This window comes from Carlito syrichta, unplaced genomic scaffold (assembly GCF_000164805.1).
Source record: "Carlito syrichta isolate Samal-C Ts95f unplaced genomic scaffold, Tarsius_syrichta-2.0.1 Scaffold201341, whole genome shotgun sequence".
In the NCBI taxonomy this organism is placed as follows: domain Eukaryota; kingdom Metazoa; phylum Chordata; class Mammalia; order Primates; family Tarsiidae; genus Carlito; species Carlito syrichta.
The window spans coordinates 203,154-228,721 of record NW_007145437.1 but is presented as its reverse complement, the minus strand read 5'-3'; the positions used below and the strand labels follow the sequence as shown (position 1 = coordinate 228,721).

The following is a 25,568-nucleotide window of genomic DNA, read 5'->3' as shown; positions in this document are numbered from 1 at the left end:
TTAGCACAACCACACATGTTATTTAATTTCTGAAAATGTTTTATAAATGACAAGAGAAAACCTCTTGGTTTCAAACTCTTCTTAAAATAAGTACTTTAATTTTTAAAAAACACATTTCCTCCTTTCTTGTTGTAGACACAGAAAAAAAGTTTCAGATCATGAATATATGTATATTATAGAAACAAGACGATGAACAAGTCAATATAGATTTCCAGTATTTTTCTATTCATATGTTTTTTGAGACAATAATGTAGTTTTAAATGCTGCCTCCTTTTAAAACCTGAAGTTGCATTAAGTTTTTCCAGGTATAAATATTCTTCATAAGTATAATTTTAATGATTATAAAATACTCCTTTACAGATCTAGAACAATTTATTGAACTTGTTTTATATTAAAGGACATTTAGGCAGTTCCAAAGTTGTTCAATACAAAACATGATGCCACGAAGGACTTTTTGAGCTGGAGTCTCACTCTGGCGCCCAGGCTGGAATGCAGTGGCATGCGCATGGCCATCGCAGCCTCGACCTGCTGGGCTCAAATGATTCTTCTACCTAAGCCTTCCAAGTAGATGGAACTACAGGTGTGTGCTACCATGCCCAGCTAATTTTTTGATTTATTGTGGAAATGAGGTCTTGCCAAGTTGCCAAGACTGGTCTCCAACCCCTGGACTCAGGCAATCCTTTGGCCTCAGCCTCCCAAAGTCAGGGACATCTTTATATGTAAATCTCTATACATTAGATTTCCTAAAAATTGATTGGTAAGGGGGAGAATTATTGGAGCTGAAAGTATAATAATTATTAAAACTCTCGATGTAAAATACCAAATAGCTTGGTTAATTTATACCAACTGCATTAAAAGTGGTTGCTTTACCACATCCACATTTCCTGCTTTTTTATAGTAACTGTTCTCATTTTAAGATCTTTAGTTTAACATTAAGTTTTTATTGGTTTCCACTAATAAACAGCTCACCCATCGGGACACCACCATTCTGAAGGTTATACATACTCCAAAAACAGGTAGTGTCACCAGAAACAATTAAAATGTCAATGTATTTGAAATTAACACTAATAGTATCACAGATTCAAAGCTTTTTAAATTTTTAAAATAAAAACAAATAATTTAGGAAAATAGCAAGAAATCTTTGAAAGGTTTGGATAAAAACAGGTAGACCTCCTACAAAGAGAACTGCAAAGGGCAGAGGCAAGGACCACAGCACTACTCTCATTGCCCTACACTACATCTCTTACTTAGGACTTACTATCTCACTTAAAAAATGTCTTAAAAAGAACTTCACAAATTTTTAACTTCCTTGGTTAATACAGATAAACCCAATTATTAAAGTCTGGATAGAGATTGAAAAACATTTCCTCTGTATCCATTAATACTAGGTAAACTAATCATTGCTTACATAAAACTGTTTCCCAGGGACTTGTCTCCTAAATAGCACAATTCCATGTCCTAAGTGTAAAAAATAATTTCACTGGCGAAATTTATTACTAACTTCAGGCTTATGCAGAGTCTGGTTTGAACTTAAAGTGTAAGTGATATTAAAATTCTTGGATAAAACCAATGTACACTTTTTAAGTTGCCTATGCTTAGGATCTGATGTGTTTACAAGCCACAGCTTGTAACCATTATAAAGTTTTAAGTAAAATAAAAACACAGACACAGACAGCAGCAAATAGGAAGTTACATCATGGGATGAGAACGAGGCATGCACCATCACCAACAGATATGTATGGCCCTACCTGAAACAGTTACAGTAAAACTTGACTGTGTTCAGGTCAGCAATTTAGCTAATCCAGAGCTATAGAAAAGAATAATTTTGCAATATTTATAAAATAACCCTCAGCCTCAAAGTGTAGTTTTTAGGTTGACTAATACCTGAGAGCTACACTGTGAAAAGCAACTTTAGACGCAGCAAGGCACAGACCAGTCACTTCTCCTTAGTTCCACGTGAGGCACCTGCATCCCTATTCCATCATCCTACCCAACTCTGGGGATCTGATAACTTCCAAACTACCTGACTCAAGACAAAAGCAAAGGAAGTAAACAACCGCAAGGAGAGTTAAGAAACTGAATTTGGGATAGTTGCATCTGAGACATTTACTTTGGGGTAAGCAAGCAGCTTTCTTTATAGTTTAAATAATAGTATTCATTCTATAGAAATACTCATATAAAAATGTAATTCAACTAGTGTTTTATAAATGCCCTGACATTCGAGAGGTGGCTTTCCAAGTGTTCATTCACTTGGCTCTAGCTGTTAATACACCGCTTCTTACTAAAAAAACAGTGTCTTTCTGCTAAAAGATCTCAAAGGACTCCTATCACACAGAGAGGTTAATACCACTAACACAACATGGTACAGATATAGCACAGGGTCTGTTGGGGAAAAAAGACTGACAAGAGAAGAGAGTGCACGCTATCCTCTGAATTCTCAGTCCACAGCACAGGCAGGCTGAGGCATTCTTTAAGCTCTGTGGCAGAGATCCAGTGGTGGGGAAGGCCTGCTTGAGCTAGCAGGCCAGACGTACACAGACAACACTCCAAAAGGGAGAATGAGCTGATTCTCCTCCCCCTCTCCACAGACACATTCAATGCCACAAGCTTATGAATTACCTAAGAGGGACTAGGTGACTCCCAGTTTCTCTAAGTAACAAGATATGCATCAACAAACCTCCAGGCATAGGAATGATGCCGGATGGCTGTGCCTGTGGAGGGCTGAGACCAGTGTGCTGCCACCCTGAGAACAGCCTCCAAAGACCATTATCAGTCAAGGCTTTCCTGTCCTCCAAATGAGCCAGCTTTTGGCTAAACTACTACAAGAAGAAAGGAAACGAACCTCTACAACCATCCAGCATTATCTTTTATCAATTACTAGGTGGTTTTTTTCACTTCCCATTAATATAAAAGAAGAAAATACAGACAAATAATTCTAATTCATTGGTTAGGTCATGTGCTTATTTCAATCACTGTATGTATTGCTATATTACGAGGTACCTTGACAAATACCAAGAGAACTGATGGGAGAAAAGACAACATTGTGTCAATATGACACAGGGACCTTCAGAAAATCATCACTAGATTTCACTAGTTATCAAGAGAAACTAGTCATTATTAGGATCAAAGGCCAAAGTAGGAATACAAATCTCAGACTGTCCTCTCCAAATCGGTGAGCAGGCAGATGGAGGGGAAAAGGAAGTGAATCAGGGTCGTATCACAAGTTTGTTTGATTTTAGTTTTGTAACTTTTTAGCAAGTTTTCTGTTTTGAAATGGAAATAAGGCTGGGCTCAGTGGCTCAGCCTTCAATTCCAGCACTTTGGGAGGCTGAGGCAAGGGGATTGCCTGAACTCGTGAGTTCTAGACCAGCCCGGGCAACTTGGCGAGACCTCATATCTACAATAAATCAAAAATTAGCCAGGCGTGGTAGCTCGTTCTGGCTACTTGGAAGGCTGAGGTGGAAGGATTGCCAGAGCCCAGCAGGTCGATGCTGGGGTGGCCGTGAGCCTGCCACTGCACTCCAGCCTGGGTGACAAAGTGAGACTCCAACTCAAAAAATAAAAAAAATATGAAAAAAATACAATAAAATAAAATGGAAATAATTCTACTTCCTTGCAGGCTTTCGGTGAATTTTAAAAGGAATGTAAAATATCACTTGGCTGATAATTGTTCTTGATACTGAAGAGAAGAAGGGAAAGCAAGGATGTGAAGGTAAAACAAATTTATTATCTAGATAAGCTAACAATCTAAAAGAGATTCAGTTTCACATCCTGGTCACTGGTCTGTTTAACAGATGCTCCCTAACCCTCCCCACCCCTGCCAATATTTTGGAGAATCATTTCAAGGTGCTTAGATATACGATAAAATATTTTTGAAGGTTTGTCATTTCTCAAATTTACAAAGCATTGTATGTAAAATTTATAAATACATTTAAATTTTTCCAGTAGGCTTATACATATAACTTAAGTCAGTGGTGTAAATGTTATATTTTTACCTGACTCCTTTCAAAAGCTAAATGACAGCAAGCTGAATATTATTAGTCACGCATTTATAGGTCTGAAAATTCGAATGCAGTGGAAGGCATTAAAAAAATGTCAGTTTAGAGATTTTAATTAGCAGACTGTTGGGTATTTTAAATTAAAACCATCTGAGTTAGTTACTAAAAGAAAAAGGCAACAGTCATGAAAATCACAAGTAAAAGGAACCGAGGAAAAATATTAGTTTTAATACTTTCACTTCTTATTAAGAAAGTAAGGAAGAAATATGTTTCCTTTGCTTCTTCTCTCCTCCCCTCTTCTCTGCTACTACTTTGAGGACAGCAAGAAATATTTTGTTTTTGCCAGGGAAGAAAGTTAGTTTTCCTAAAGTTGGCCAACAGGCATAGAGAACGACTCACAGCATAGTCATCTACTCATTTTCCATTACTTTCCTCACTCAACCCATCTGAGGTTAAACCCACAACTCCCTATATAGGCACTGACAGTAAACAGAGTTGGCACTACATTACAGTATTTCTTCTGAATCAAAAGTACAAATACCCACACTGATACCAAAGATAGTAAGCCTAGATATTTGGAAGGAAGAAGGCACAGCATCGTCCTTCAGTCACTAGCAAGTCTTTTTTATTCTCACAAACTTTCTCAAAAATTGCCAAAAAATATTAGCTCTAGACTCCGTTAATTCTGCCACTGACTACTTCGCAATCCTAAGTGACTCATTGGTCTTGGGTAAACTGGTCAGTCAACCTAAAACATATACGTAGGTAGTGAAAGGTGGCAGGCCCCAGATAAAAACCAATCCCTTTCTAATTTGTGTTAGAACAGAAGAATAGAGAAAGACAGAAATAGGGAAGGTTGTACAAGTGAACCCAATAATACAGTTTAAAAGACTTGCTTTTTCCTCATTAAGTACACATTAATTATATTGCTTAGAACAAAAAAAGAAGCCAACTGCTGCTCACCTAAACTAAACCCGAGTGAGTTGTCTCTCCAAAGACAGCAGCTGGTTCCTTATTTGTGTGTTTAATACACATTTACTTAGAAAAAATAATTTGCAAAGGACTATACTAGTTGCTGTAGGAAATACCAAGGTGAATAAAAGTCTGTCTCTATTGCCAGGAAATAAGACTTGGTTGGTATTTATATTCTTGATCTTAGAAGGCTTTCTGTCCTCTACTAACTGCTCAGAATTACCTACTTGCTGGGTTAAGTGTGTGACTTTCCATACTAAGGATGGGCATGCAGGGTTGTTACATTAGTAAGATGTTAAAAGGGATCTAATCCTATAGCAAGTACTAAAGTGTACATATTTGTAATTCCCCAAAATGTGTCAACAGTAGACACTTTACCGCTGTCACAGAAATCTTTTTCATGTTGAAAAAGATTTCATGTTGAGCTTCTGTCTGAGGAAGTCAAAGTCTAAAAAGCTTGAGAACCACTACTCAAAGGGACACACAAACCAAAAATGGGCAAGTGCTACTACACTGTGGAAAGTCTTTTTCACTTAGCTGAGTGACTGGAGGGAAGAAACCACCTTATTCATTACGTAGACCCACTGCCAAGCAGAGTACTTGACAAAAAGTAAGAAAGAATTCTATATTGTGTATTTAATGACTCATGCAGCAAAAAGTAATTACACCAATACAGACCAATACACCAATACAGACCAACACAAAATACTGAAGGAAGTAAAAAATGTACCAAAACTTGAGAGCTCTAGATTGTTCATCTACTAAAATTAATACACTCTTCTGAGAACCGACAGGCAAAGTCAGAAAAACCAATCAACAAAGAACAGAATCATCTGTAAGATCTGAATTTTTTTTACAAACCTTTCCTGCTGCTTGTCGATCACTCTTAAAAATCACAGTCTCCTCATTAACTGGAGGTAAGTTAGTCGTAGATTCAATTATTACTGAAAAATAAAACAAAATAATTACTTCAAGATTTACTTAGAAGAGAATGTAGAATCTTAACGAGAATCTAAGCTAATGCCAACAAAATTTAAAATAAAATTTAAGGTGAATTATTTACCTCATTAACTATTCCTCTTTGGTAAACAAAGTCTACCCATTACCAAATAGCACTAGAAGATGATCTGTGCATATTTTTGTTTAATATAAAAGCTACAATTCTAAGAAAAAATAATTAAAATACATATATTATAGAAAATTTGAATCACCCACTAGAGTCAACAATTTCAAGCTGTATATTTTTTTCTCAAGCAATATGTATCAAAAACAGTATAGTCACATTTAGTCACAAAACATCTGTTTTAGAATAAAGTCATCTTTCTCACTCTAGAATTCTTTTTTTACAGAGCATCGATTACTGATCTTTGAAAAAGTTAAAGGTTTCACAAAACTATCTTCCTCTGAACAGATGAAGTAAAAGTGGTAAAGCTCAAAGTAATTTTTATTATTACATCAAACTTTCCTCCTCAAAGGCAAAAACATTATCCCAATGGTCTAGCATAATCTCCAATTCTTTTAAGTGCGATAAATATTAAACAATCAATATACCACAACAAAGAGAAAACACACACAATAAATCCTTCAAAAATCAGAGTAACAAGCAACAATACTGTTACATTACACAGATAATGCCATGTCCACTTAGGAGGAAAAAATATTAGCTATAATTATTAAAATTAACTCAATTTCTTTTGTATACTAATTAATTTCAATAGTACTTCTAAGTTCTAAATATTCACAAAGTAACAAATCATGAGGCAACATTTTTTTGAAGTAAATTTGCTTTGGAATGATGATGATGAGTAAGTCTTGATAATTACAGTGAGCACTAACAGAATTCATTTGCAATAATCAGTCCTTCCTAACCTCCCAGAGGCGTCAAATTACAGAAACTTTAAAAGTCAACTAATCCAATAACTTCACTTGATAAAAGATAAGAAAACAAAGACTTAAGCAAATCCTCATTAACATGATCATAAGGCTAATTCCAGAGTTATTACCAGAAACTAGACCTAGTTCCTATGCTCTTCCCACAACACAACTGTTTCCACAGACCATTCCTTATTAAAACGTTCTAGGTGGCAAGCAGTTTCAGGTAGATGGGTACAAATAAAATTTGCACAATATATTGATTAAAAATTTTAAGGGCTCTTAAATTAGTTCTCTAAAAAATGAACTAGGACAAAATCATTAATTTCATAACATCGCTCCACTTTTACCTAGATAGATAATATCTAATTAGCTCCTTGTTTTTTCCAAATTAAGACAAAAACAAATCAAAACAATATAGTTTATACAGCTGCAGAGTACAAAGCCAAAGTCCTCTCTTTTCAACTTTAAATTCTTATTTGAATTCACAGATTATTTTTGTCTAATATACCAATTTTTTTGGTAATTTGTTCCAAATAATATTAGATATTTTAGCTTTAAAAACAGAGTAGTATGCTTCAGAAACGTGCTCATTTTGATTTTGACTATTTGCTCTTTATTTCTACCAGGTTGAGAATTTCATTCATCTATTATGATGTGTTAGTCAAAACAGTATCTTCCTTGAGGATCAATATTATAGCCTAAAATTTTTCTGTATATATCAAGTCTAATAAATGCTCACACCATACTATATAATCAAAAACTTAGCTATCTGTTTGATAGATCTATACATATTATTAAATACCACACAATCACTCAAAAACTAGTAAACATAATAGTTATTTATTTGATTATATTTGAAATAGTCGTATTTCTATATGATTATTGGGAATCATGTAAAAAAATTTAATGACCATGATTTTTTAAAACAGGCTCGCTTCAATCCAAATTTTTATTAATAACCTAAAAAGTACAAAATTAGGTGTTAATTTTTAAAAATACTGATATGGATACTTAGAAAGGGGTCAAAATATAAAGTGCTATTCCTACCACTGAGTACACAACTATTAAGAGCTACTGACTTGAACTATTATTCTGTGTCTCCAAGGTCCTGTAAAACAAGAAAGCTGGTGGGAGATCTAGGTCCAAGGTCCTATGACTTTGTCAGGGCTGAGTTCTAATCTCAAGCATACCTTGCTATGAGTTCACTATACCTATATTAACTTCAAAACCTTACAAGTCACCTAATCCAATAACTTCACTTTAGAGAAAGTAGAAAACAATGACTCAAGAAAGCCCTCTGTGTTGGGGCTAAAGAAATCTAAACTATTCAGTTCTCATATAATCCAACAGTCTCATTTACATCGGTATTAAATCACAGAACTTTCTAACTTACAAGTTCACAAGACAAAAATCAAAGGTGGTAGGCAGAATGGCTTCCCCAAAGACCCTCTAACTCCTGAACCTGTAAATATGTTTTCTTAAATTTTCAAAACAGCCTTTGCAGATGTGATTAAAGGATCTTAAGATAGGGAAGAATATCCTGGATAATTGGGCAGGTAGTCCCAATCTTAAAAGTCCTTAAAAGCAGAGAACATTTCCCGGTGTGGTCAGAGAGAGATGGCCTTTGACTGGCTTTCTACATGGAAAGAGAGTCCTAGGCCAAGAAGTGTGGGCAGGTTCCAGAAGCCAGAAAAGACAAGGAAACATGCTCTCCCAGGACTGCAGGAGGAAACTCAGCCTTGCTGGATGTCTTAACTTTAGCCCACTGAGACCCACATCAGACTTGTTTCCTACAGAATTGTAAGTTAATAATACACGTGTGCTGTTGTATGTCACTAAGTTTCTGGTAATAAACAAAATCCAAGACAACTGTGGAGAAAGTATGCTAGTAAAAACAGACTTTTAAATTTTTATAAAGAAACTGTATTTATGTATTCTTTGTATAAGTAAAAAAATTTTTTTTATTTTATTCTTTCAAACTTAATGACTAAAAATACAAGGGGAACCAAAAAATGAAATTTATGTATATAAAGTTGTATATTTATTCTTACATGTTTAAATTCAGTCACCTTCACAGTACTCTCCATTTGATGCAACACACTTATCAAGATGCTTTTCCCACTGCTCAAAATGGTTTTGAACTTGTCAATTTTTACTTTTTTTAGTGCTTCTGTCATTTTTTGTTTCACCTCTTCCACACTGGCAAAATGCTTCCCTTTGAGGACTTTTTTCATCCAGAGAGGAAAAAAAAGTCACTTAGGGAGAGATCAGATGAATAGGGAGGGTGGGGCAAGGGGGTCTTGCTGTTTTTTGGCCAAAAACTGCTGAAAACTCAGCACAGTGTGAGCAAGTGAACTCATAAATCATCCATATGAAAGGGGCAAATGCACAGAAAGAATTTCCAAATTCAATGAAGCCAAAAGTAGTCTCTCAAACAATGCCAGCTGGTACACTGATGCTGATGGATTCCTAGAATACTCACCCAGCAGGGGGAGCCTGTACTACAAGGGGCCCGCCCTGCAAAAGATAATCCTGGGTTTTTTTGGTCTCCCCTTGTAAAGTGTTATTACAAAGTTCAAAGAAAATTTACTATTCGTAAAGTCAATGATTCAATTATTAGGCATGTTTAGATGTGAATAATTTTTATTAATAAAATTACGTACATACCTAGTTGTTCAATAATACTTGAAACCATTCCAAGAGGTTTTAATTCAATATCTTCAGGCAGAATAATAGTGAGTTCTTCAACAGAAGGTAGTTCCTATAATTTTTAAAAAAAGCATTAATCTTCCTCCACTTCAACAACTTAACTTAAAATATATATATATATTTTCCATTTAAAGTGCTATGCACACCTCTGAAGATGTAACATAAAGTGCTTAAAGCATCTCTTTAATGTTATCCTATTTTACTGGTCACATGGGGCACTTCTGATAGCACTTCTCCCACTTCCAAAATTTCACCACCTAAATGACTAAAAAAGTCTAGAGTAGATACCTTAAATCCACTTAGACTAAGAACACAGACATTAAGGACTACTCCACATTTTCCAATCACACTTGAACAAGAACCACTCCCCCGATGCTATTATTAGTCAGAGACATTCCACTAGAAGAGAAATAATTCTACTAGTAATTATAATTTATCCACAGAAATTCTCCCTCTTAGCTTCTTGTTCATTTGGCTAATTAATTAATATGAATGTGATTAATTAGTAGGACACAGAAGCAGCAGTCTTTTCTGGAGCTGTGTGAAAAAGAGGTAAATGCCTGGCCCCTTCAGGACAAAAGGAAATGATACCTATCAGTCAAATATTGAATTACTGGAAACAGAATGCAGGTTTCAGCCCATAAAAGCTATGAGGGTGTTGCCTGACAATTCTCTGTTTTAAAAAATAAATTTCTTTACACCTATAGATTTTCCTTTTCTGACCTAGCTGCAAACTATATTTCAGTTGCTATAGAAACTAGATATTGAAGTAGAGATGAAGTTGAAGAGAAATCTAAGAACAAATCTGACCTTAGCCTTTAGCTTAAAAAGAGCTTTCTGTTCTTGACCCTTGCCAAACGACATTAACTCTCGGAAGTTTTTCCTCAAGAAGGCTTGAAAATGCAAAGACTTCATCAATGGCATGTTATGAGTTAAGCTGGCAGAAGATAACTTTTGAAGAAATGTTAGAGAAGATGGAAAAACTTACATAATACAAAATATACTGCAAACGAATGTATTGTTTGTAATTATATTACTCCTATGGGAACTTAAAGTCATTTTTTAACAAAATCATTTAACCAAAGACATCTAAAATATAGTTTGCTTCTGAGACACACTATTTTCTGATAAAGGATTACTTAAGGAAGAGCCACACCAAAGGTCTCCACCAACTCAATACAGAAAGTCAACAACTTGCCTCTTTACAGTTTATCTGCCTAGTGTTGAAGGAAATGATTTTGTTTCATCTGCCTGAACTCTTCTGAGTACTTTTGAGTACATTTGTCATTTTAACATATTAGCCATGGCAAGCCTTATCTTGGCAAAACACCGAAGTTTCAAAGTGGTCCATGTGTGTAACAGAATAGAGAGGGGAGTTCAGTTGTCAGATCAGACTATTAAAGAATATGTAACATGGAACAGCCTTTCTAAAGAGGTTCCTAGATAAAGAAACCCCAAACTTTGTGTAATATTAGAGAACTAAACTGCTGGGAGAATTCAGATAAGATTCTAAAGATATTTTAGAGGGCAATTATGAGATGGCTGTCACCTGACCCTGGTTCCAGGAGTAGCACCTCTTACAAGTGGAGAATGGCATTTGCTAATATTTAAGTACAGTGATAAAAATCTGTTCTTACCATCATTTGGAAAGATCTAGAGCAAAAATTTCATTACTTGTAGACTGTGAGCCCATCAGTTAAATAAAGTTAGGAGTATGTAGGTAGCAGAAAGGGCAGGTAAGTCTCCAAAAATAAACTGCTGGTCTATTTTTTGTAAAAACCTCTGAACTGAATAGGGGTAGACCACATGCAAAACAAAAACAAAAACAAAAACCAATGTTATTTTCAAATAAATAAGTGCTTTATAACCACAGTGAAAGACCCCTGGTTTTGTATTTTCTGTTGGGAGGAATAAAAACCCATGCAATATTATGCTTTGATGCAAATCTAAACTGTGATACTGTTTTGTGTTATTGTCTGTTTAAAGTATAAAATAAAACATATTTTTTTTTAAAAAAGGGAAAACTTAAGTAGCACAGGATATAAAATAGCAAAAATTCCCCTACTTTATTCCTTTCAACCACCCAATTCCAAGCGCCAGACAGCTGTTAATAGTCTATATATTTTTCAAATACATTTACCATGCAGACCTAAACTTTAATTGTAACTTTAAAATATTCTTTCTTAAATAAAATATCCATACTGTAATGCAAGGGACCTATCCCTCTTGCCTATCATAACCTGCACATCTTTCTACACAAAAACATAAATCTATATTTAATTTTATTCAAACACTTATGGTATTCCACTGTATAAGTGTACTATAACTTAATATACTAGTCACCTGATACATTGATCTGTCCTTTTTAAAGTTTTGCCATTACACACAATAAAATATTCTTTTTACATATATCTTTGTTTAACTCCTGTAACAAATTATTTTAAGTGGTCCTGCTGAATTAAAAGGTAAACATTTTAAATTTTGATACATTTTAGCAGTCTAAATTTCTTTTCAGAAATACCATATCAACTCACACTTCTATACACTAAGTATGAGAAATTTCCTCACACCCTTAACATCACTGAAAAGGAAACTTTAAATCTGTTAGTTTGATAGGCATAAAATAGCATCTTGCTTGAATTTTAATTCCTTCATTAATAAAGAAGATTGAGGTGTTGGGGTCATTTTTATGTGTGTTGTGAATTGTTTGTGTAACTTTATACATTTTTGAAAGGTTTATCTTTTATTAATTTATAAGATTAATCTGGATTTTTAAGGACATTTGCCCTTTATCAAAAATGTAGCTAATAATCACTCCCTTACCAACCTCCCTAACCGCCCCCCCAACTTCAGCATGTTTTTTAGCATTTGTTTGAACCTCTGGTATTTTGACATTTATGTAGTCAAATATATCAATCTTTCCTTTTTTGACTTTTGAAACTTGTATAACATTTAGAAAGGTCTTCTGGCCTTCCCTATGCCAAGCTCATTTTAAAAATTCACTCTTGTTTTCTTCACTTCTTTAATATTTGCATATTTGGTTCATTTGCAATTTTATTCTTGTGTACAAATAAGGCAGAGATGGGCTTTATCTTTATCCAAATTGCCAGCCAATTAGCTCCACATGCTGTAGAACAAACCATATTTCCCCCATTGATTTGAAAACAATCTTTAATATATACTGAATGCAAGTATGTAATTGAAATTTTTTTTAACTGAAATCTCCATTCAGTTTCATTCATCTAGTTCAGTGTCAGTAATAAACTATTTTACTATTTTATGGTGGTTTTCATGACATGATTTGATATTTAGGAAGAGGGCTTGTGCCTCTATCCACTCCATCAGTATCTTCCTGTGAAAGAATTTTTCTGTTATCATATGTTTATTTTACTAGATAAACTTTAGAAGTATTTTGTGATATTAATGGTGTTAATATTGATTGACACTGCATTTCATTATAGTTATCTTCGTAAAGGTCATAAGTGCTTAGGCTTATTCCAAGATAATGCATATATTATGTGCTATTATAAATTCCTAGTTTTTAAAACTATTGTATTGCATATGATTTATAAGGTATTGTTTGAACATAAAAACACCATGTTGAAATGTATTTCTAGCGATTTTCTTGTATATTCACTATACAACCACAGTTTTGTAAAATAAATTGTCCTTTTCAATATTAGTACAAAATATCTTTCATTTTCAAATAATACTGGTTGATACTTTCAGGACCCAGAAGCAGTTGTGATGACAGTGGGCATGTCTGACACTATTAGGAATATTTCAAATGTTAAGCATAATAATGCATTTTAATTGGAAGTTCTTTTTAATAAGTATTATCTATTTCTATTTTCTAGTTTTTAAAATCAGGAATGACCGTTGAACTTTGTCAAATGTGTTTTCATCACCATAACATAATTTCCTACAAGCTGAGCAGTTCAGTCCACAGCGTCTGAAGTCCTGAAGTTGTGCTCTAAGGAGCACTACAAGACATTCAGTATGAGAAGGATAAGGGAAGATTTACAAAGCCAAAATATTTTGTAGTGAGGCAGAGACTTATTTGTGGTCAAAAACAGAGTCTGACAGGCTCCTTTAATTCCTGCAGCTATCATGTTTCCAACTTACGTACTGAAGAATGAAACGTTCTGCCTATAAATGTATAGGATCTCTGATTTCATGTAGAACCAAACTTAGGGGAAAAATAGATATAAACACTGCTATCTGTGATCGCCACTGTATTTCCAATTCCAGTTTATTCTAGTACCTTGTAACATAAGAAAGTATGCACAATTTCCCAAAGCATTCCTTCAAAAAGGCTAACTAAGGCATTAAGGTGGCACAATTTCCCAAAGCATTCCTTCAAAAAGGCTAACTAAGGCATTAAGGTGCCTCTTGATAACAGATCTACCTATAAAAGCAACTTGCATGAAATACTTTGCAGAACATAAAAGGTATATAAATAACTAACCACTGTATACAAAATATGTAAAAGATAGGTAAAACCAACCTTGTGAAATTCCAAGTTGAGAGCCTGACATAGTTTGCCTTTGAAAGTCAATTCAGTTTATATTTGCTTTAAGAATAGCACATATTTTGGGAGACTAAATCAAAGGACAACAGATCTGTTTCTTTTAAATGAGTATGCTAAGAGGACAAAGGGGAAAATAACTCAAACTCCAACAAGAAACTACCCAAGAAATGTGCTTTTCATGAAAGTTTCTGGCAGTTTCAAAGAGACAATTTTCGAATGTTCAAAGGGGATGAACCCTCTGCAAAAGTTCAAAACAAATGTTCCTTGGATTGCCATGACCAACAAGGCAATATAAGATTTGTCTTGATGTATGGATGCCAAATGTCACCATCATTTCCCTAACCACTAAATCTCAAGTACTGCACCATCACCAGGCCTAGTAAATGTGTATCAAATTATCCTGCTGCCTTTATTCTAAACTCATATTGTCTAACATTTTGAATATCTACTTAATGTCCATTTCTCTAACTAGGCCTGGTTAGCCTTGCTCACTGGTGTAGTACCCAGAAAGATGGCTAGTGCACAGTAAGTGTTTAGTATATATTTATTAAACAAACTTATCTCCCTCATCAGTCCAAGATAAACAAAACTCTCAGAAGCCACTTTCAGTCTGAGCAGAAATCAGATAAGAATATTATCCAACACAGAATCTTCAAGGAATAAAAAAGACTTGAACCCAACCGTCACAAAAACAAAATTAAAAAAGCAGGCTTCCAAGAAAGGCTTAACTGCCTAGGATTGATAAATAGATGTCTCTGGTTTACAGCAGCAAACATTATTACAATTATTAGATTAACACTTGGCTTCCTGATAACACAGCAGCTGCCCCTGGTATGATAATGGGTAAATCTCCTTGGACACATAATCTCCTCGGTTACATAATCTCCTTTAAGGAAATAAAGATCAATCACTTTGCTTTTCCATGTGTGGGAAAAGGGTGTATACATGTGACAGAGAAGAGAAACACAAAGATACACTCCAATAAGGTGGGGAAAAACGGCCAAACCACATACTGAGGGGCATTATGGTTTTGCCAGTGCACATAGGATATAAAGAATCAGAAGTAAAAGGCATAATACCAATAAACTGAAAAAACTGAAGGCAGAGGTGATGAAGGAGGTCTGGGATAGAAAGACCTCCCTAATCACATAAGCAAAAACCAAGGGCACTAAAAATAAAAGACAAGTAGGTGATTTAATGCAGATAAGGAAGATTAAAGTATGAGCCCAGATTACCCTACAGCCCCTGCAGAAGGATGAGTGGACGATAAAGACTCATTTTAGTTACCTAATTCTAGACACAAATTTAAACTTATGTAATTAAAATAAAATTAAAAATTTGATCTTTAGTCACACTAGTCACATTTCAAGTGCTCAACAGTTACAATATTAAGATGGTATGAATACACACATTCCCATCTCTGTAGAGAGATCTATCACTCAGTACTGCTTTACATTCTCACACGTGAAAAGAGCCCTTCACTACAAAACATACACCGAGGTATTAATAGCATCAATCTATTTCTGGCTATCAATGCAGGTATAATTTTAAGACCACATTAAAACAGTATGCACCTACTACAAAGTCTTAATGCTAACCTGGATACTATACTTGGGAAATGATGATTGGGATAAAAGTGTATTCCTATCTTATTTCTCCAAATTAAAATGAAACTAAAAACCTGTTTGGATATGTATCACCTGTAATTAGAGATAAATATGCTATCATGTAAATAATATTATAAATGTTTACAGACACAAAATTAAAGAACAGAAAAAACAGTTTTTCTGGACCTATTTATTCAACACTTCTATATGTAACAACAAAGAGTAGACAAGAAAAGCATTTATTCACATCATTAGCAAATTAAAAGGCTGCATGGAAATAAAAATCCCCAGACACCACAGAATTTGGCAAATCAACTACTAAAATTCAACAAACTAAAGAAACTCAATCATTTATTTCCTACAACACTCCACAATTCCAAGTCAAGAGCTTTATAAAGAGACAGTATAATCCAAGCAAACATAACTTTTAAAAATTTACATTAGATGATACATTTTTCTTCACCATGACAAAACAGGCTACAAGACTGTCATTCAAAAACCAAATAATCAGAATTTCAAATAACTATATTCCACAAATACAAAAAACATAACAGTCTGGGATATACCTGTTACTAGTTCTGAATTTGCTCCTCTCCTCTTATATGACAAGTCACTTTATGGTTTCAGTTTTCTTGTCTATAAATAGTAAGAAAACTGAGCAAAAGTTCTAAATAGTTAATACAAATGGCCAACTATACAATTTTAAAAATGTTCAACTGCATGTAATAAAAAAGCATATTAATACAGAAATTACATACTAGACTTGGTCAAAATAATTACTATGATTCTATGATAACAGACACTCATAACTATGGAATTAAAGAAATGCAAGATCCTAACTATACCTTTGGAATATCCATGAAAGAGCAGTAATTGTCTGTGTAGTAAGAATATTATCATATTCTAATTAGCTAACATCGTTAGGGCCTACAAAGTTACTCAATTAAGCAAATATTCAAATGAGTAGTACATAACATTAAAAATCCATCCTATTGAAAATTATAGGCATACCAGCCAAAAAAATGGGTACCTCAAACTTCCAATGCAAAAATGGAAGGAGCTAATGGGTCAAAACTGACCTTCTGAGAAGACAACATTTATACTCCACAATGGCCTTGACTTTTCTAGCTCTTTTGAAGGCTTGTTATTGAACAAGAAAAAAGAAACACTAATTTGATAATCTTCTAAGGCAAAATTATTTAAAGAGCCCTGAACTGGATTTTCACTCACAAATATTGAAAAGGGGAGCAGAGTGGTGGGAGAAGGAATCAAAGATTCCAAATGAAAATTAATCCTTGTTAGTTCTAGTTTAGGGATAACTGAGAAAAGTGAGGAAGGTGGGATGAAATTACGTGACCACTTTTCTCATATTACTCAACATGCATGTGGCAGCCAATTACCTGATGCTATTAGGTGAGCCTTCACTTTTCAGATATGGTTGGAAAGTAGGATCCAATCCCTGAAGTAGAGAGCCATGACTGAAAACTATTTTTTTCCTATAGCTGGTAAAACATATTGGAAAAAAAATGGATTAGGTCTGTATCCTTTTGTCAACCATGACCATTAACATTTAGTCTAATTCATCAACTTCTCCAGGGAGAGTAATTTTACGGGTTTCCATGGAGTTCACTATTTATCACCAATAAGCATTAATCTCCTCATTGATTACTCTGTTGTGTATGACACAATACACTCAGCTCAAACTAGTTCATTAAAAGACAAAAGTTAACACTCCTCTGAAGTGTCTTTTTATTTTTCTTTTTTAAATGAATACATTCTCATCTAGTTTTTCCCTAAAATTACTGTCATAGAAACAAAGCTGACTCACATAAGTATAAAACTGAAATAAAATTATAATCCATCTCAATCAGGTAAAAACCTCATATAATGCACATAACTCTAAGCATATCTTTTATGTTAACTGAGGAGTTCGTATTTCATCAGCTCTAAGACACTGATTTTATATGTCACTAAGATAAAAGCCAAATAACTGTAAAATGCCACAGATTAGCCCTAATTTTTCAGAAATGTTAAGTGAAAAAGTGTTCATTTTGAAATTGACAATATTAGCTATATGGATAATAAATGAATAAACACTCACTGAACCCCTACTATTTAACAGACACTAGGAATAAAAATGTCATGTGACAGACTTGGACTTTTTCTTGGGAAAATCCACTCACTCTAGTCACCTTTACCAACCATCTTTCAATCTCAGCTCAAGTCATAAGGCCTTCTTTGACCCCTTACATTCCATCCTATGGCTTCTTATGTGAAGTACCATTCACCTGACATTCAGTTGTTCACTCTCTGGTGTTACTTTGCTTTCAGTGTAAGTGTGTATGCTCACTCTCTAGCCATATTCCTCTTTAAGTCACTTCTGTTTAGCCCCTAAAGCAATCAGCAGAATTCACTTATTAAAACCTGCTGGGGAATGAGGGAATCTAAAAAATGGAGTGTTTCTGTATAATAATAACTATGCATGTATATACTCAGGACATATATGGACACTCTACTGAACAAAACAGTATCTGATGTCTAAGGAATTGTTCATGCCCCATGTAAGCTTTATTGAAATAATTCTGTACAATGAAGTACAAAATTTTAATTAAAAAAAACAAAACCTGAGTATCAGTTATTCTTGAAGAGCACTGAATATTCATGGAAAGTGATCTCCTTTTCAGTATGTAAACCATTTTTTAAATAACAGGCATTTTGAGAAGAATGTTAGTAAGTGCCATCAAAGTGTATTCTAAAATAGAATGTAATAGTTCCAACTATACCTATAGTCATAAAAAGCTTTCACTGAAAGAAGCCTGCAATTAGGACAAAACTTAAAAACCAAGTTAGGCCTTGAAAATAAAATATTAAATCAATAATTATTAAGTGTAGACCAAGGTGCCATATAATTTTATAAATGATGGGATATCAAATAGGCATGAAATAGTCCACTGCAACGTCTAAGCAGTTGAAGTAGTCTAGGTATTTCCATGTGCTCATGACAGGAAGTTTTAGGATGTGTCTTCACTGCCAGGACCAGAAAGACAATATAATGTACTCAACCCAACCACATGCTGCACTTCCTTTATCATATAAAATAAGCACTTTGCAAATTATGAAAGCTAAATTTCCTCCAAAAATTTCCCATAAGCACTAATTTTTTTTCTTGGTTATGCTACATTATATGCCTAAATGCACAATATTATTCCTTTTGAAGTATTATTCATTTATTATCCCCATATACACAGTGATCATAATTTTAAAATGTTATGTGAAGTCTTTCAGGTTTTCAGAAGAGAAAACAATGAATACTAATTGATAAAACTCATTTCTGATTAATACTTTGGAATATCGCAATCCCAAATGTCTTTTATAACTTTACAATTTTAATTACATTTGCTTTGAATGAAGAGTTCAGGGCATAAGTTGCTGAGGAAATTTTTCATTGGAACACTGAATAAATCCTATGTGGCTTAATGTAGTTTCAAAGCCGTAAGATCTATGCTGCTCTACAGTTAGCATGTAGGTTACACAGAAACCTTCTCTACATTAAAGTAGAGTTTATGTTTTAAAGAACACTTCCACCTGGTTAAATTTAACTTATTATATAATTGTGACATTATGTGAGCCAATTAAGACTCTCCCTTTTCAGTGCCCCTATAGCTCACTAATCCCTCTTTTTTCTCTTCCACCTCACCACATCCTCACTTAAAAAAAAAAATTGGGTTATAGCCAAATCTTGGAATGACAATTCAAAACAGAAAACAAAACAAAACAAAAACACAGAAAAACTGCATCTTTCTAAGGTTTCTAAAAGAACAATCACCAAGTTACTTCACTGTAGATCCTACACCTATAACTAAAAGACCTGCATGATTAGAGTAAAGTTAGATTACTGGGATCTAACTTTCCAAAATGGAAGAGATTTCAAGAGGGAGACTCAGAGAGGCAACATTCCTGATTGAGGAGCAGACTAAATGGAGGTAAAAATTAAGCTTAGCATGCCTGAATGACAACAGGAAACTGCCTAGAAGACGAAACACTTCAGAAAGAGGTTGGACATAAACTGGAAATGTCTTTGTCCTAAAGATCCCTGGAGGTTCAGCACAAACTCTAAAACTGGTTTTAATTGTTTGGTATATTTTAACCTATTCATAGCTTTTAGCAAAGACAACATGGAATGAATAATTCATCAATTTTCTTCAGCATGTCAATAGGTAAACAGACTGCATGGAGCTAGCAGCTCCATCTAGCTAAGATACTCAACCCCCTCTGCCTAAGAGTCCAAGTGATATATATCAGGAGTCCTGAACAAAATGGCACTGTCACACCAGTTAGAGCTAGCTATAGCATAAGAGGGACACTTCCCAGAAAAAGTGGACTGTTATTCTCCTAAAAACTCAAATTTAAGCTAAGTAACAGGAAATTCCCAAAAGAGAATAAATACAACACTAATTAGCTAGTTCATGGGAAAGCTGAAAGTAAAAGACGCCATATTTGGAGGGACACAGGGACACAGAACTCCATGTATAAGCTAGAATTAAAGAAAAATCTACAGGCAAGCAGAGGAAGCTAGTCAGTAAAGAAGGAATAAAATGACACTCAGAGAACTGTGAGACTAAGAGGCAAACAAAAGAAACAGCATGACTAGCCTAATAGCTGTCTTAGTTTCGGGTAGCTTTCCAACCCAAGTCTGTTTACAATGAATCTCCGGGGCTCTCTTGAGGTAATGTGAGTCTCTGCTTCTCACAACCAACCACAAGACTCCAACATAAGTCACACACAATAACCACTTCCAAGTATTTCCCTCTCTCCTGCTACAGAGCATAATTATTATCGCTGTCTACCCAGCATCTCCATATGGAAGAAATAGAAGCCTCCCTTTCCTGTGGTTTATGCAGGGCTGATACCACACCCACCTCACCCTCCTTATAATACACACATATTCACACTCTCTTTCTGTCGACTGGTTCCTATGCATTTCCACCCTCTCGCACTAGCCCACGTGCTCTTTAAAGTGTTCACTTCCCTACACATGCTCTCCTCACACTCTCCTACACACTTGCCCACACAAATAGGAGTGACGTGTGACTCATGCCCAAAACAATTCCAACACCCATTCCATTAGCCTCAATGATTTGTTCAAGGCTGTGTGCCAGCCGGGCTCGGTGACTCAACCTGTAATCCCGCGCCTTTGGGAGGCTGAGGTGAGTGGATTGCCTGAGCCCACGGGTTCGAGACTCGCCTAGGCAACTTGGCAAGACCTCATCTCTACAATAAATCAAAAATCAGCCGGGCGTGGTAGCGCACCTGTAATTCCAGCTACTTGGAAGGATGAGGCGGAAGGATCGCCAGAGCCCAGCGGGTCGAGGCTGAGGTGGCCAGAAGCGGCCACTGCACTCTAGTCTGGGCGATGGAGTGAGACTCCAACTCAAAAAAAAAAAAAAGGGCTGCGTGCCAGGCCCCAGGTAAGCCAGCAAGTACTCTCCATGACTTTCCACAGGAATGCTGGTGGCCAAATTGCCAGTCCTACCAAACAAAAAAAGAGGCAGAATGTTGAAGACACTGAGCACTTGTGACCATACTATCTTTTATTAAGGAACAAGCCATTCCTTTCCCTTGAACTTTAAAGCTGAAACCCTGAAGGGAGTCTAATGTGTTCTTTCAGAGTCCTAAGCTAGAGTTCTAGGGCACAACTCATCATTCCTCTACCTATCTCTAGCAGCAGAGTGGTCTGAAGGACTTGGAGCTTCTAATAAGTTTCTTTCTTATCTTGTACATATAAAATAATTAAGAATCCAAAATTTAAAAATAAAGTCTCTAATTGCCTCTTCCATCCTTCCCAAAGTTCCCTTGAAACTGTCACATAAAGGAACAGACCAGCCTACTGTCCCAAGTTTTAAAAGCTAACAACATTCTTTCCCAGTAAAAATGATTTTCTGTTAGGAGTCACACATACACTTAAACAATTTAATAGCAGTTAAACTTATTTGCCTCTGCTATATCTACTGTCTCCCTCCACTAGACACTTGGAGCAGACACTGGGTTGGTCTTACTTATAACATCAGGTTTATGGCAGATATGCTGCAATAATCTCTTCAGAAAATTAAGAAATATAAGGTTCCTATTCACCTGATTCTATAATCACATATTTTACCTTTGCCTGATAACCACTATCTGTAAAGTACTCTACTGGGCACTATGGAGAGCTACAAAGAAGAGATATAAACTCAGTTCTCAAAGATGTGGTCCCTGGCTTCTTGTGTCCACAGATCCTTTGTAAGCTTCTGATGAAAATATGGGCACTCTATCCAGGAAAATACCAAAACAAATATGCTAAGAACTTAATTAAATTTCAAGAGATTCTTAAGGTTAAGAATTTCACACCTAATAAGATAAATAAGACAATGATACACAGACATTTGTAAAAGTACTGTGGTCTTTTCTTTGTTGGTTCTTACACTCTAAGATGAAACTTATGTAGATAGGTGATCAAGATACAGACAAGTAAGACCAAACAAGTTTCCTACTACTTTCAGAAGATAGTTATGAGAGCCTTTGTGTAAAAAGACGATTAAAAGATATCAGAACATCTGTAGCATGAAGACATGAACTGCTAATGAAGCTGCATACAAACCCAAAGGTTTTCAATGCGTAAAGTACAAAGGCGACAGAAATTTCTTATTACAAGCAGAGTGAAGATTGATAGAATCCAATCATGAAAATGTCTTGTCTGTAGGTCTTCACATTTTTTAAAATTTGTATTACACTATCTCACCAATTTAGGTGTTATAATTATGATTGGCGATTATTAAATTTTTTAAAAGAATTCATAATAATTAAAAGCACACATGGGAATGGAAGAAAAAACATGTGGTAATATAGCCTACATTCTGAAATTCTAAGAAGATTTTCCTCTTGGGTCATAAGTTTCAACCAGACTAGCTTCATTTTCCTAACAACAGTTAACAGTTTAAGAGGAAATAACCTCACAAGAGTTAGCGTTGCAAGCCAAACCTATTAAGACTCAGTAAATTCTACATTCTACAACAAACAAGTTTTCTCCAACTGTAATAATAAAACCACTCCAAAAACTTCAAGTAAATAGGCGTCCTAAAAAAAAAAAAAACCTTAAAATTTCGCTTTTTACTTCTCTAAACGCAGTAAGTTAAAAAGACAATTTCAGCTGTTATTGTGCAAAATTTTCTGACGTGTTAAAAAAAAAGAGGCACAGTAGCTAACCTACATAAAAAAATATCAACATCCCGGGCTCGGTAGCTCAGCCTGTAATACCAGCACTTTGGGAGGCCAAGATGAGAGGATTGCCTGAGCACATGGGTTTGAGACCCACCCAGGTAACTTGGCGAGACCTCATCTTTACAATAAATCAAAAATTAGCCGGGCATGGTACCTCAAGCCTGTAGTTCCAGCTACTTCGAAGGCTGAGGAGGAAGGATCGTTGGAGCCCAGGGGATGGAGGCTGCGGTGGCTGGGAGCAGCCACTGCACCCCAGTCTGGGCAACCGAGTGAGACTCCAACTCAAAAAAAAAAAAAAAAAAATCAACATAAAAAAGTTGATGCCCCAACCAGAACAATTATCAATTGTCATTGTCAGAGTTAGAAGCAATCTTAGAGATTATCCAGATCACTCCTCTCTTTTTCATAATAAAGCCAACACATGGCAAAGGTATGCCCAATAAATTGAGAACGGACTTCAAGTTTATGTAGCATATATAGGCCAAATGAGATCAGTAACATATTTTAAAACACAAAAACTAAAGTTACCAAAGCTAAATAAATACTTACGTTAAGAAGTAACTCATCTTTTGTTTTAAGAGGAAAATTCTTATTTTCCTTCTCAAATTGTAAATCATCTTCTCCATCTGATAGCACTGGAGGAAGTGATATACAAGACGATGAGGAAGATGAGGAGGAAGATGAGGAGGAGGAGGAAGAGCTTGAACTATCTGAATCTGATTCACTGTAGGGAAAAGAAAAATTAAAACTTAGTCCAGTGTATAATGGTATTAAAATAAGATTATTCAACTAGGAAATTGACTTCACTACATGTTTGCTATTGCTGTTCTAATTCCAAAGTTAGCATTTTGAAGCTGACTAGGATATTAGAAAAGCAGTCTTTAATCTACCGGTAACATCATCAAAACCCCTGATATCCCAGATCTTCTTATTACAATCATCTCACATATCATACATCTGTCAAGCATGTGACAAATCACTGAAAAAAGGAAGTTCAGGGCACAGCACCTGAGTCCCCAATCAGACCACTTAATTGCCAACAATTTCTTCTCTGTCTTCAGACAACTTGGGAACTCCTCAATCACTAATCATGTTGTCCATTCTACTCTCTGAAAACTCCTTTGGTCCTTGACTCCCACAGAAGTTCTCAGTAATAGTAGTACTCCTCACAGTTTAAATTTTGTTGCTGACTCCCACTGCACACCCTTTTATGTGCTACTTTTAAGGGTCCCATCCTCAGTCACTTTCTCTTGCCGTCCTCTTTCCATGGATAACCTCATCCACCCCAGCAATGTCAACTGTCATCCACATGCACATCAAGGCAGGCATCTTCAGTCAAGACCTCTCTGAACTCCACCTCTGACTTCTGACGTATTGGTCACTTTTACATGAATGACCAAAACATACCACTCAAGATGAGTTAACACAAGAAAACAAAGTGCATTCGCCTAACTCAACCTGCTTTTCTCAGTTTCCCTTTTTCTTCATTGCAAAACGCTGTACCCCTTCTCACTTTCTCAAGTTCCTGGTACCCTCTGCCATCACCCACAAAAGGTCAGAAGTAGTGTGCTGACACTAAGTTGTTCGCAGGATCAAGACTCCATAACCCCTCTGCCTTCAAAATTAATGCACATCATCCACCGCTTACTTCACATTCCTAGTAATTAACTCTGAAGTCCCTCAAGATGACTCTACTGTGACCTCAGTACTGCCAAGAAATGCAACTTTGCTGATAGCTGGCTTACTTCATACCTTCTCCCTCTACTCAAATCCTTCAGCCTCCTCCACTCCTCATCTCACCACGAGTCTATCTTACCCACTCATCCAGTACCCACTCAACACTCAAGTATGTGTAGACGATGTTCAGTGTGGTTTGTTTAGTAACATCCCACATGCTGACATCCTCTCCCGCCCCAGGGGTTTCCCATTTTAAAAACACAAGGCCCGGTGGGGGGGGGGAGCTTTCATAAAGTGTTGCAGAACATAAAATAACACTAAATACCACTGTTTCGCGAATTTCAGGAACCCGTGTTAAATAATTAACGTAATTATCCAGAACCAACTTTGAAACACACAAAATAAATCATTTTCCTGATTCTTAATTAACCGGGTTCAAAAAACAAGACCTAAACTTGATAAAAAGAGAAAAAAAGCTTAGCTCTGACACAAAACTCAGAACCACAGAAGTACAAGCTAAACGGAGTAGTTACTGAAATAATCTAAGCTCCCCAGGTTTTCTAGTCTAACTAAAAACGACACGCGCTATATATAGAACCCTTCAGGCTTCCAAATTCAGGAAGGAGTGAGAACTGCCTGCAGAGCTCAGGTGCTCAGCGATCTGCAGGGAAGGCGGCGAGGGGGATGAGGAGATGGGGGACAGGGGATGGGAGGCCCCGAGGGCACATGCGCCACGCGCCCCTCCCCCGCCAGCGGCCCAGCCCCGCTCCGGCCTGCAGGCGCCCGACCTGTCGGATTCCGAGTCCGAGTCCGAGGTCTCCGAGGGGCCCAGGCTGGCCACGCAGGCCCCGAGGGAAGGCGGTTCCGGCTGCGGCGCTGGGGGCCCGCCAGCCACGGGGCTGGGAGCGAGCTGCGGCGGCTGCTCCTCGACAGGCGTGGCCT

The 25,568-nt window shown here is 36.0% G+C and overlaps 1 protein-coding gene across 1 annotated transcript in view; it reads right to left on the bottom strand.

The window, feature by feature from the left end:
- Nucleotides 1-25,568, bottom strand: part of NAF1 (nuclear assembly factor 1 ribonucleoprotein) — a 37,227-nt gene that overhangs the window by 11,023 nt on the left and 636 nt on the right. Inside the window, exons 4-7 of the mRNA XM_021709380.1 lie at nucleotides 25,415-25,566; nucleotides 23,499-23,673; nucleotides 9,513-9,606; nucleotides 5,832-5,914 (exon numbers count right to left, since the gene is read on the bottom strand). Coding sequence (XP_021565055.1) covers nucleotides 5,832-5,914; nucleotides 9,513-9,606; nucleotides 23,499-23,673; nucleotides 25,415-25,566 — 504 coding nt within the window. The remainder of the gene's footprint in view (nucleotides 1-5,831; nucleotides 5,915-9,512; nucleotides 9,607-23,498; nucleotides 23,674-25,414; nucleotides 25,567-25,568) is intronic.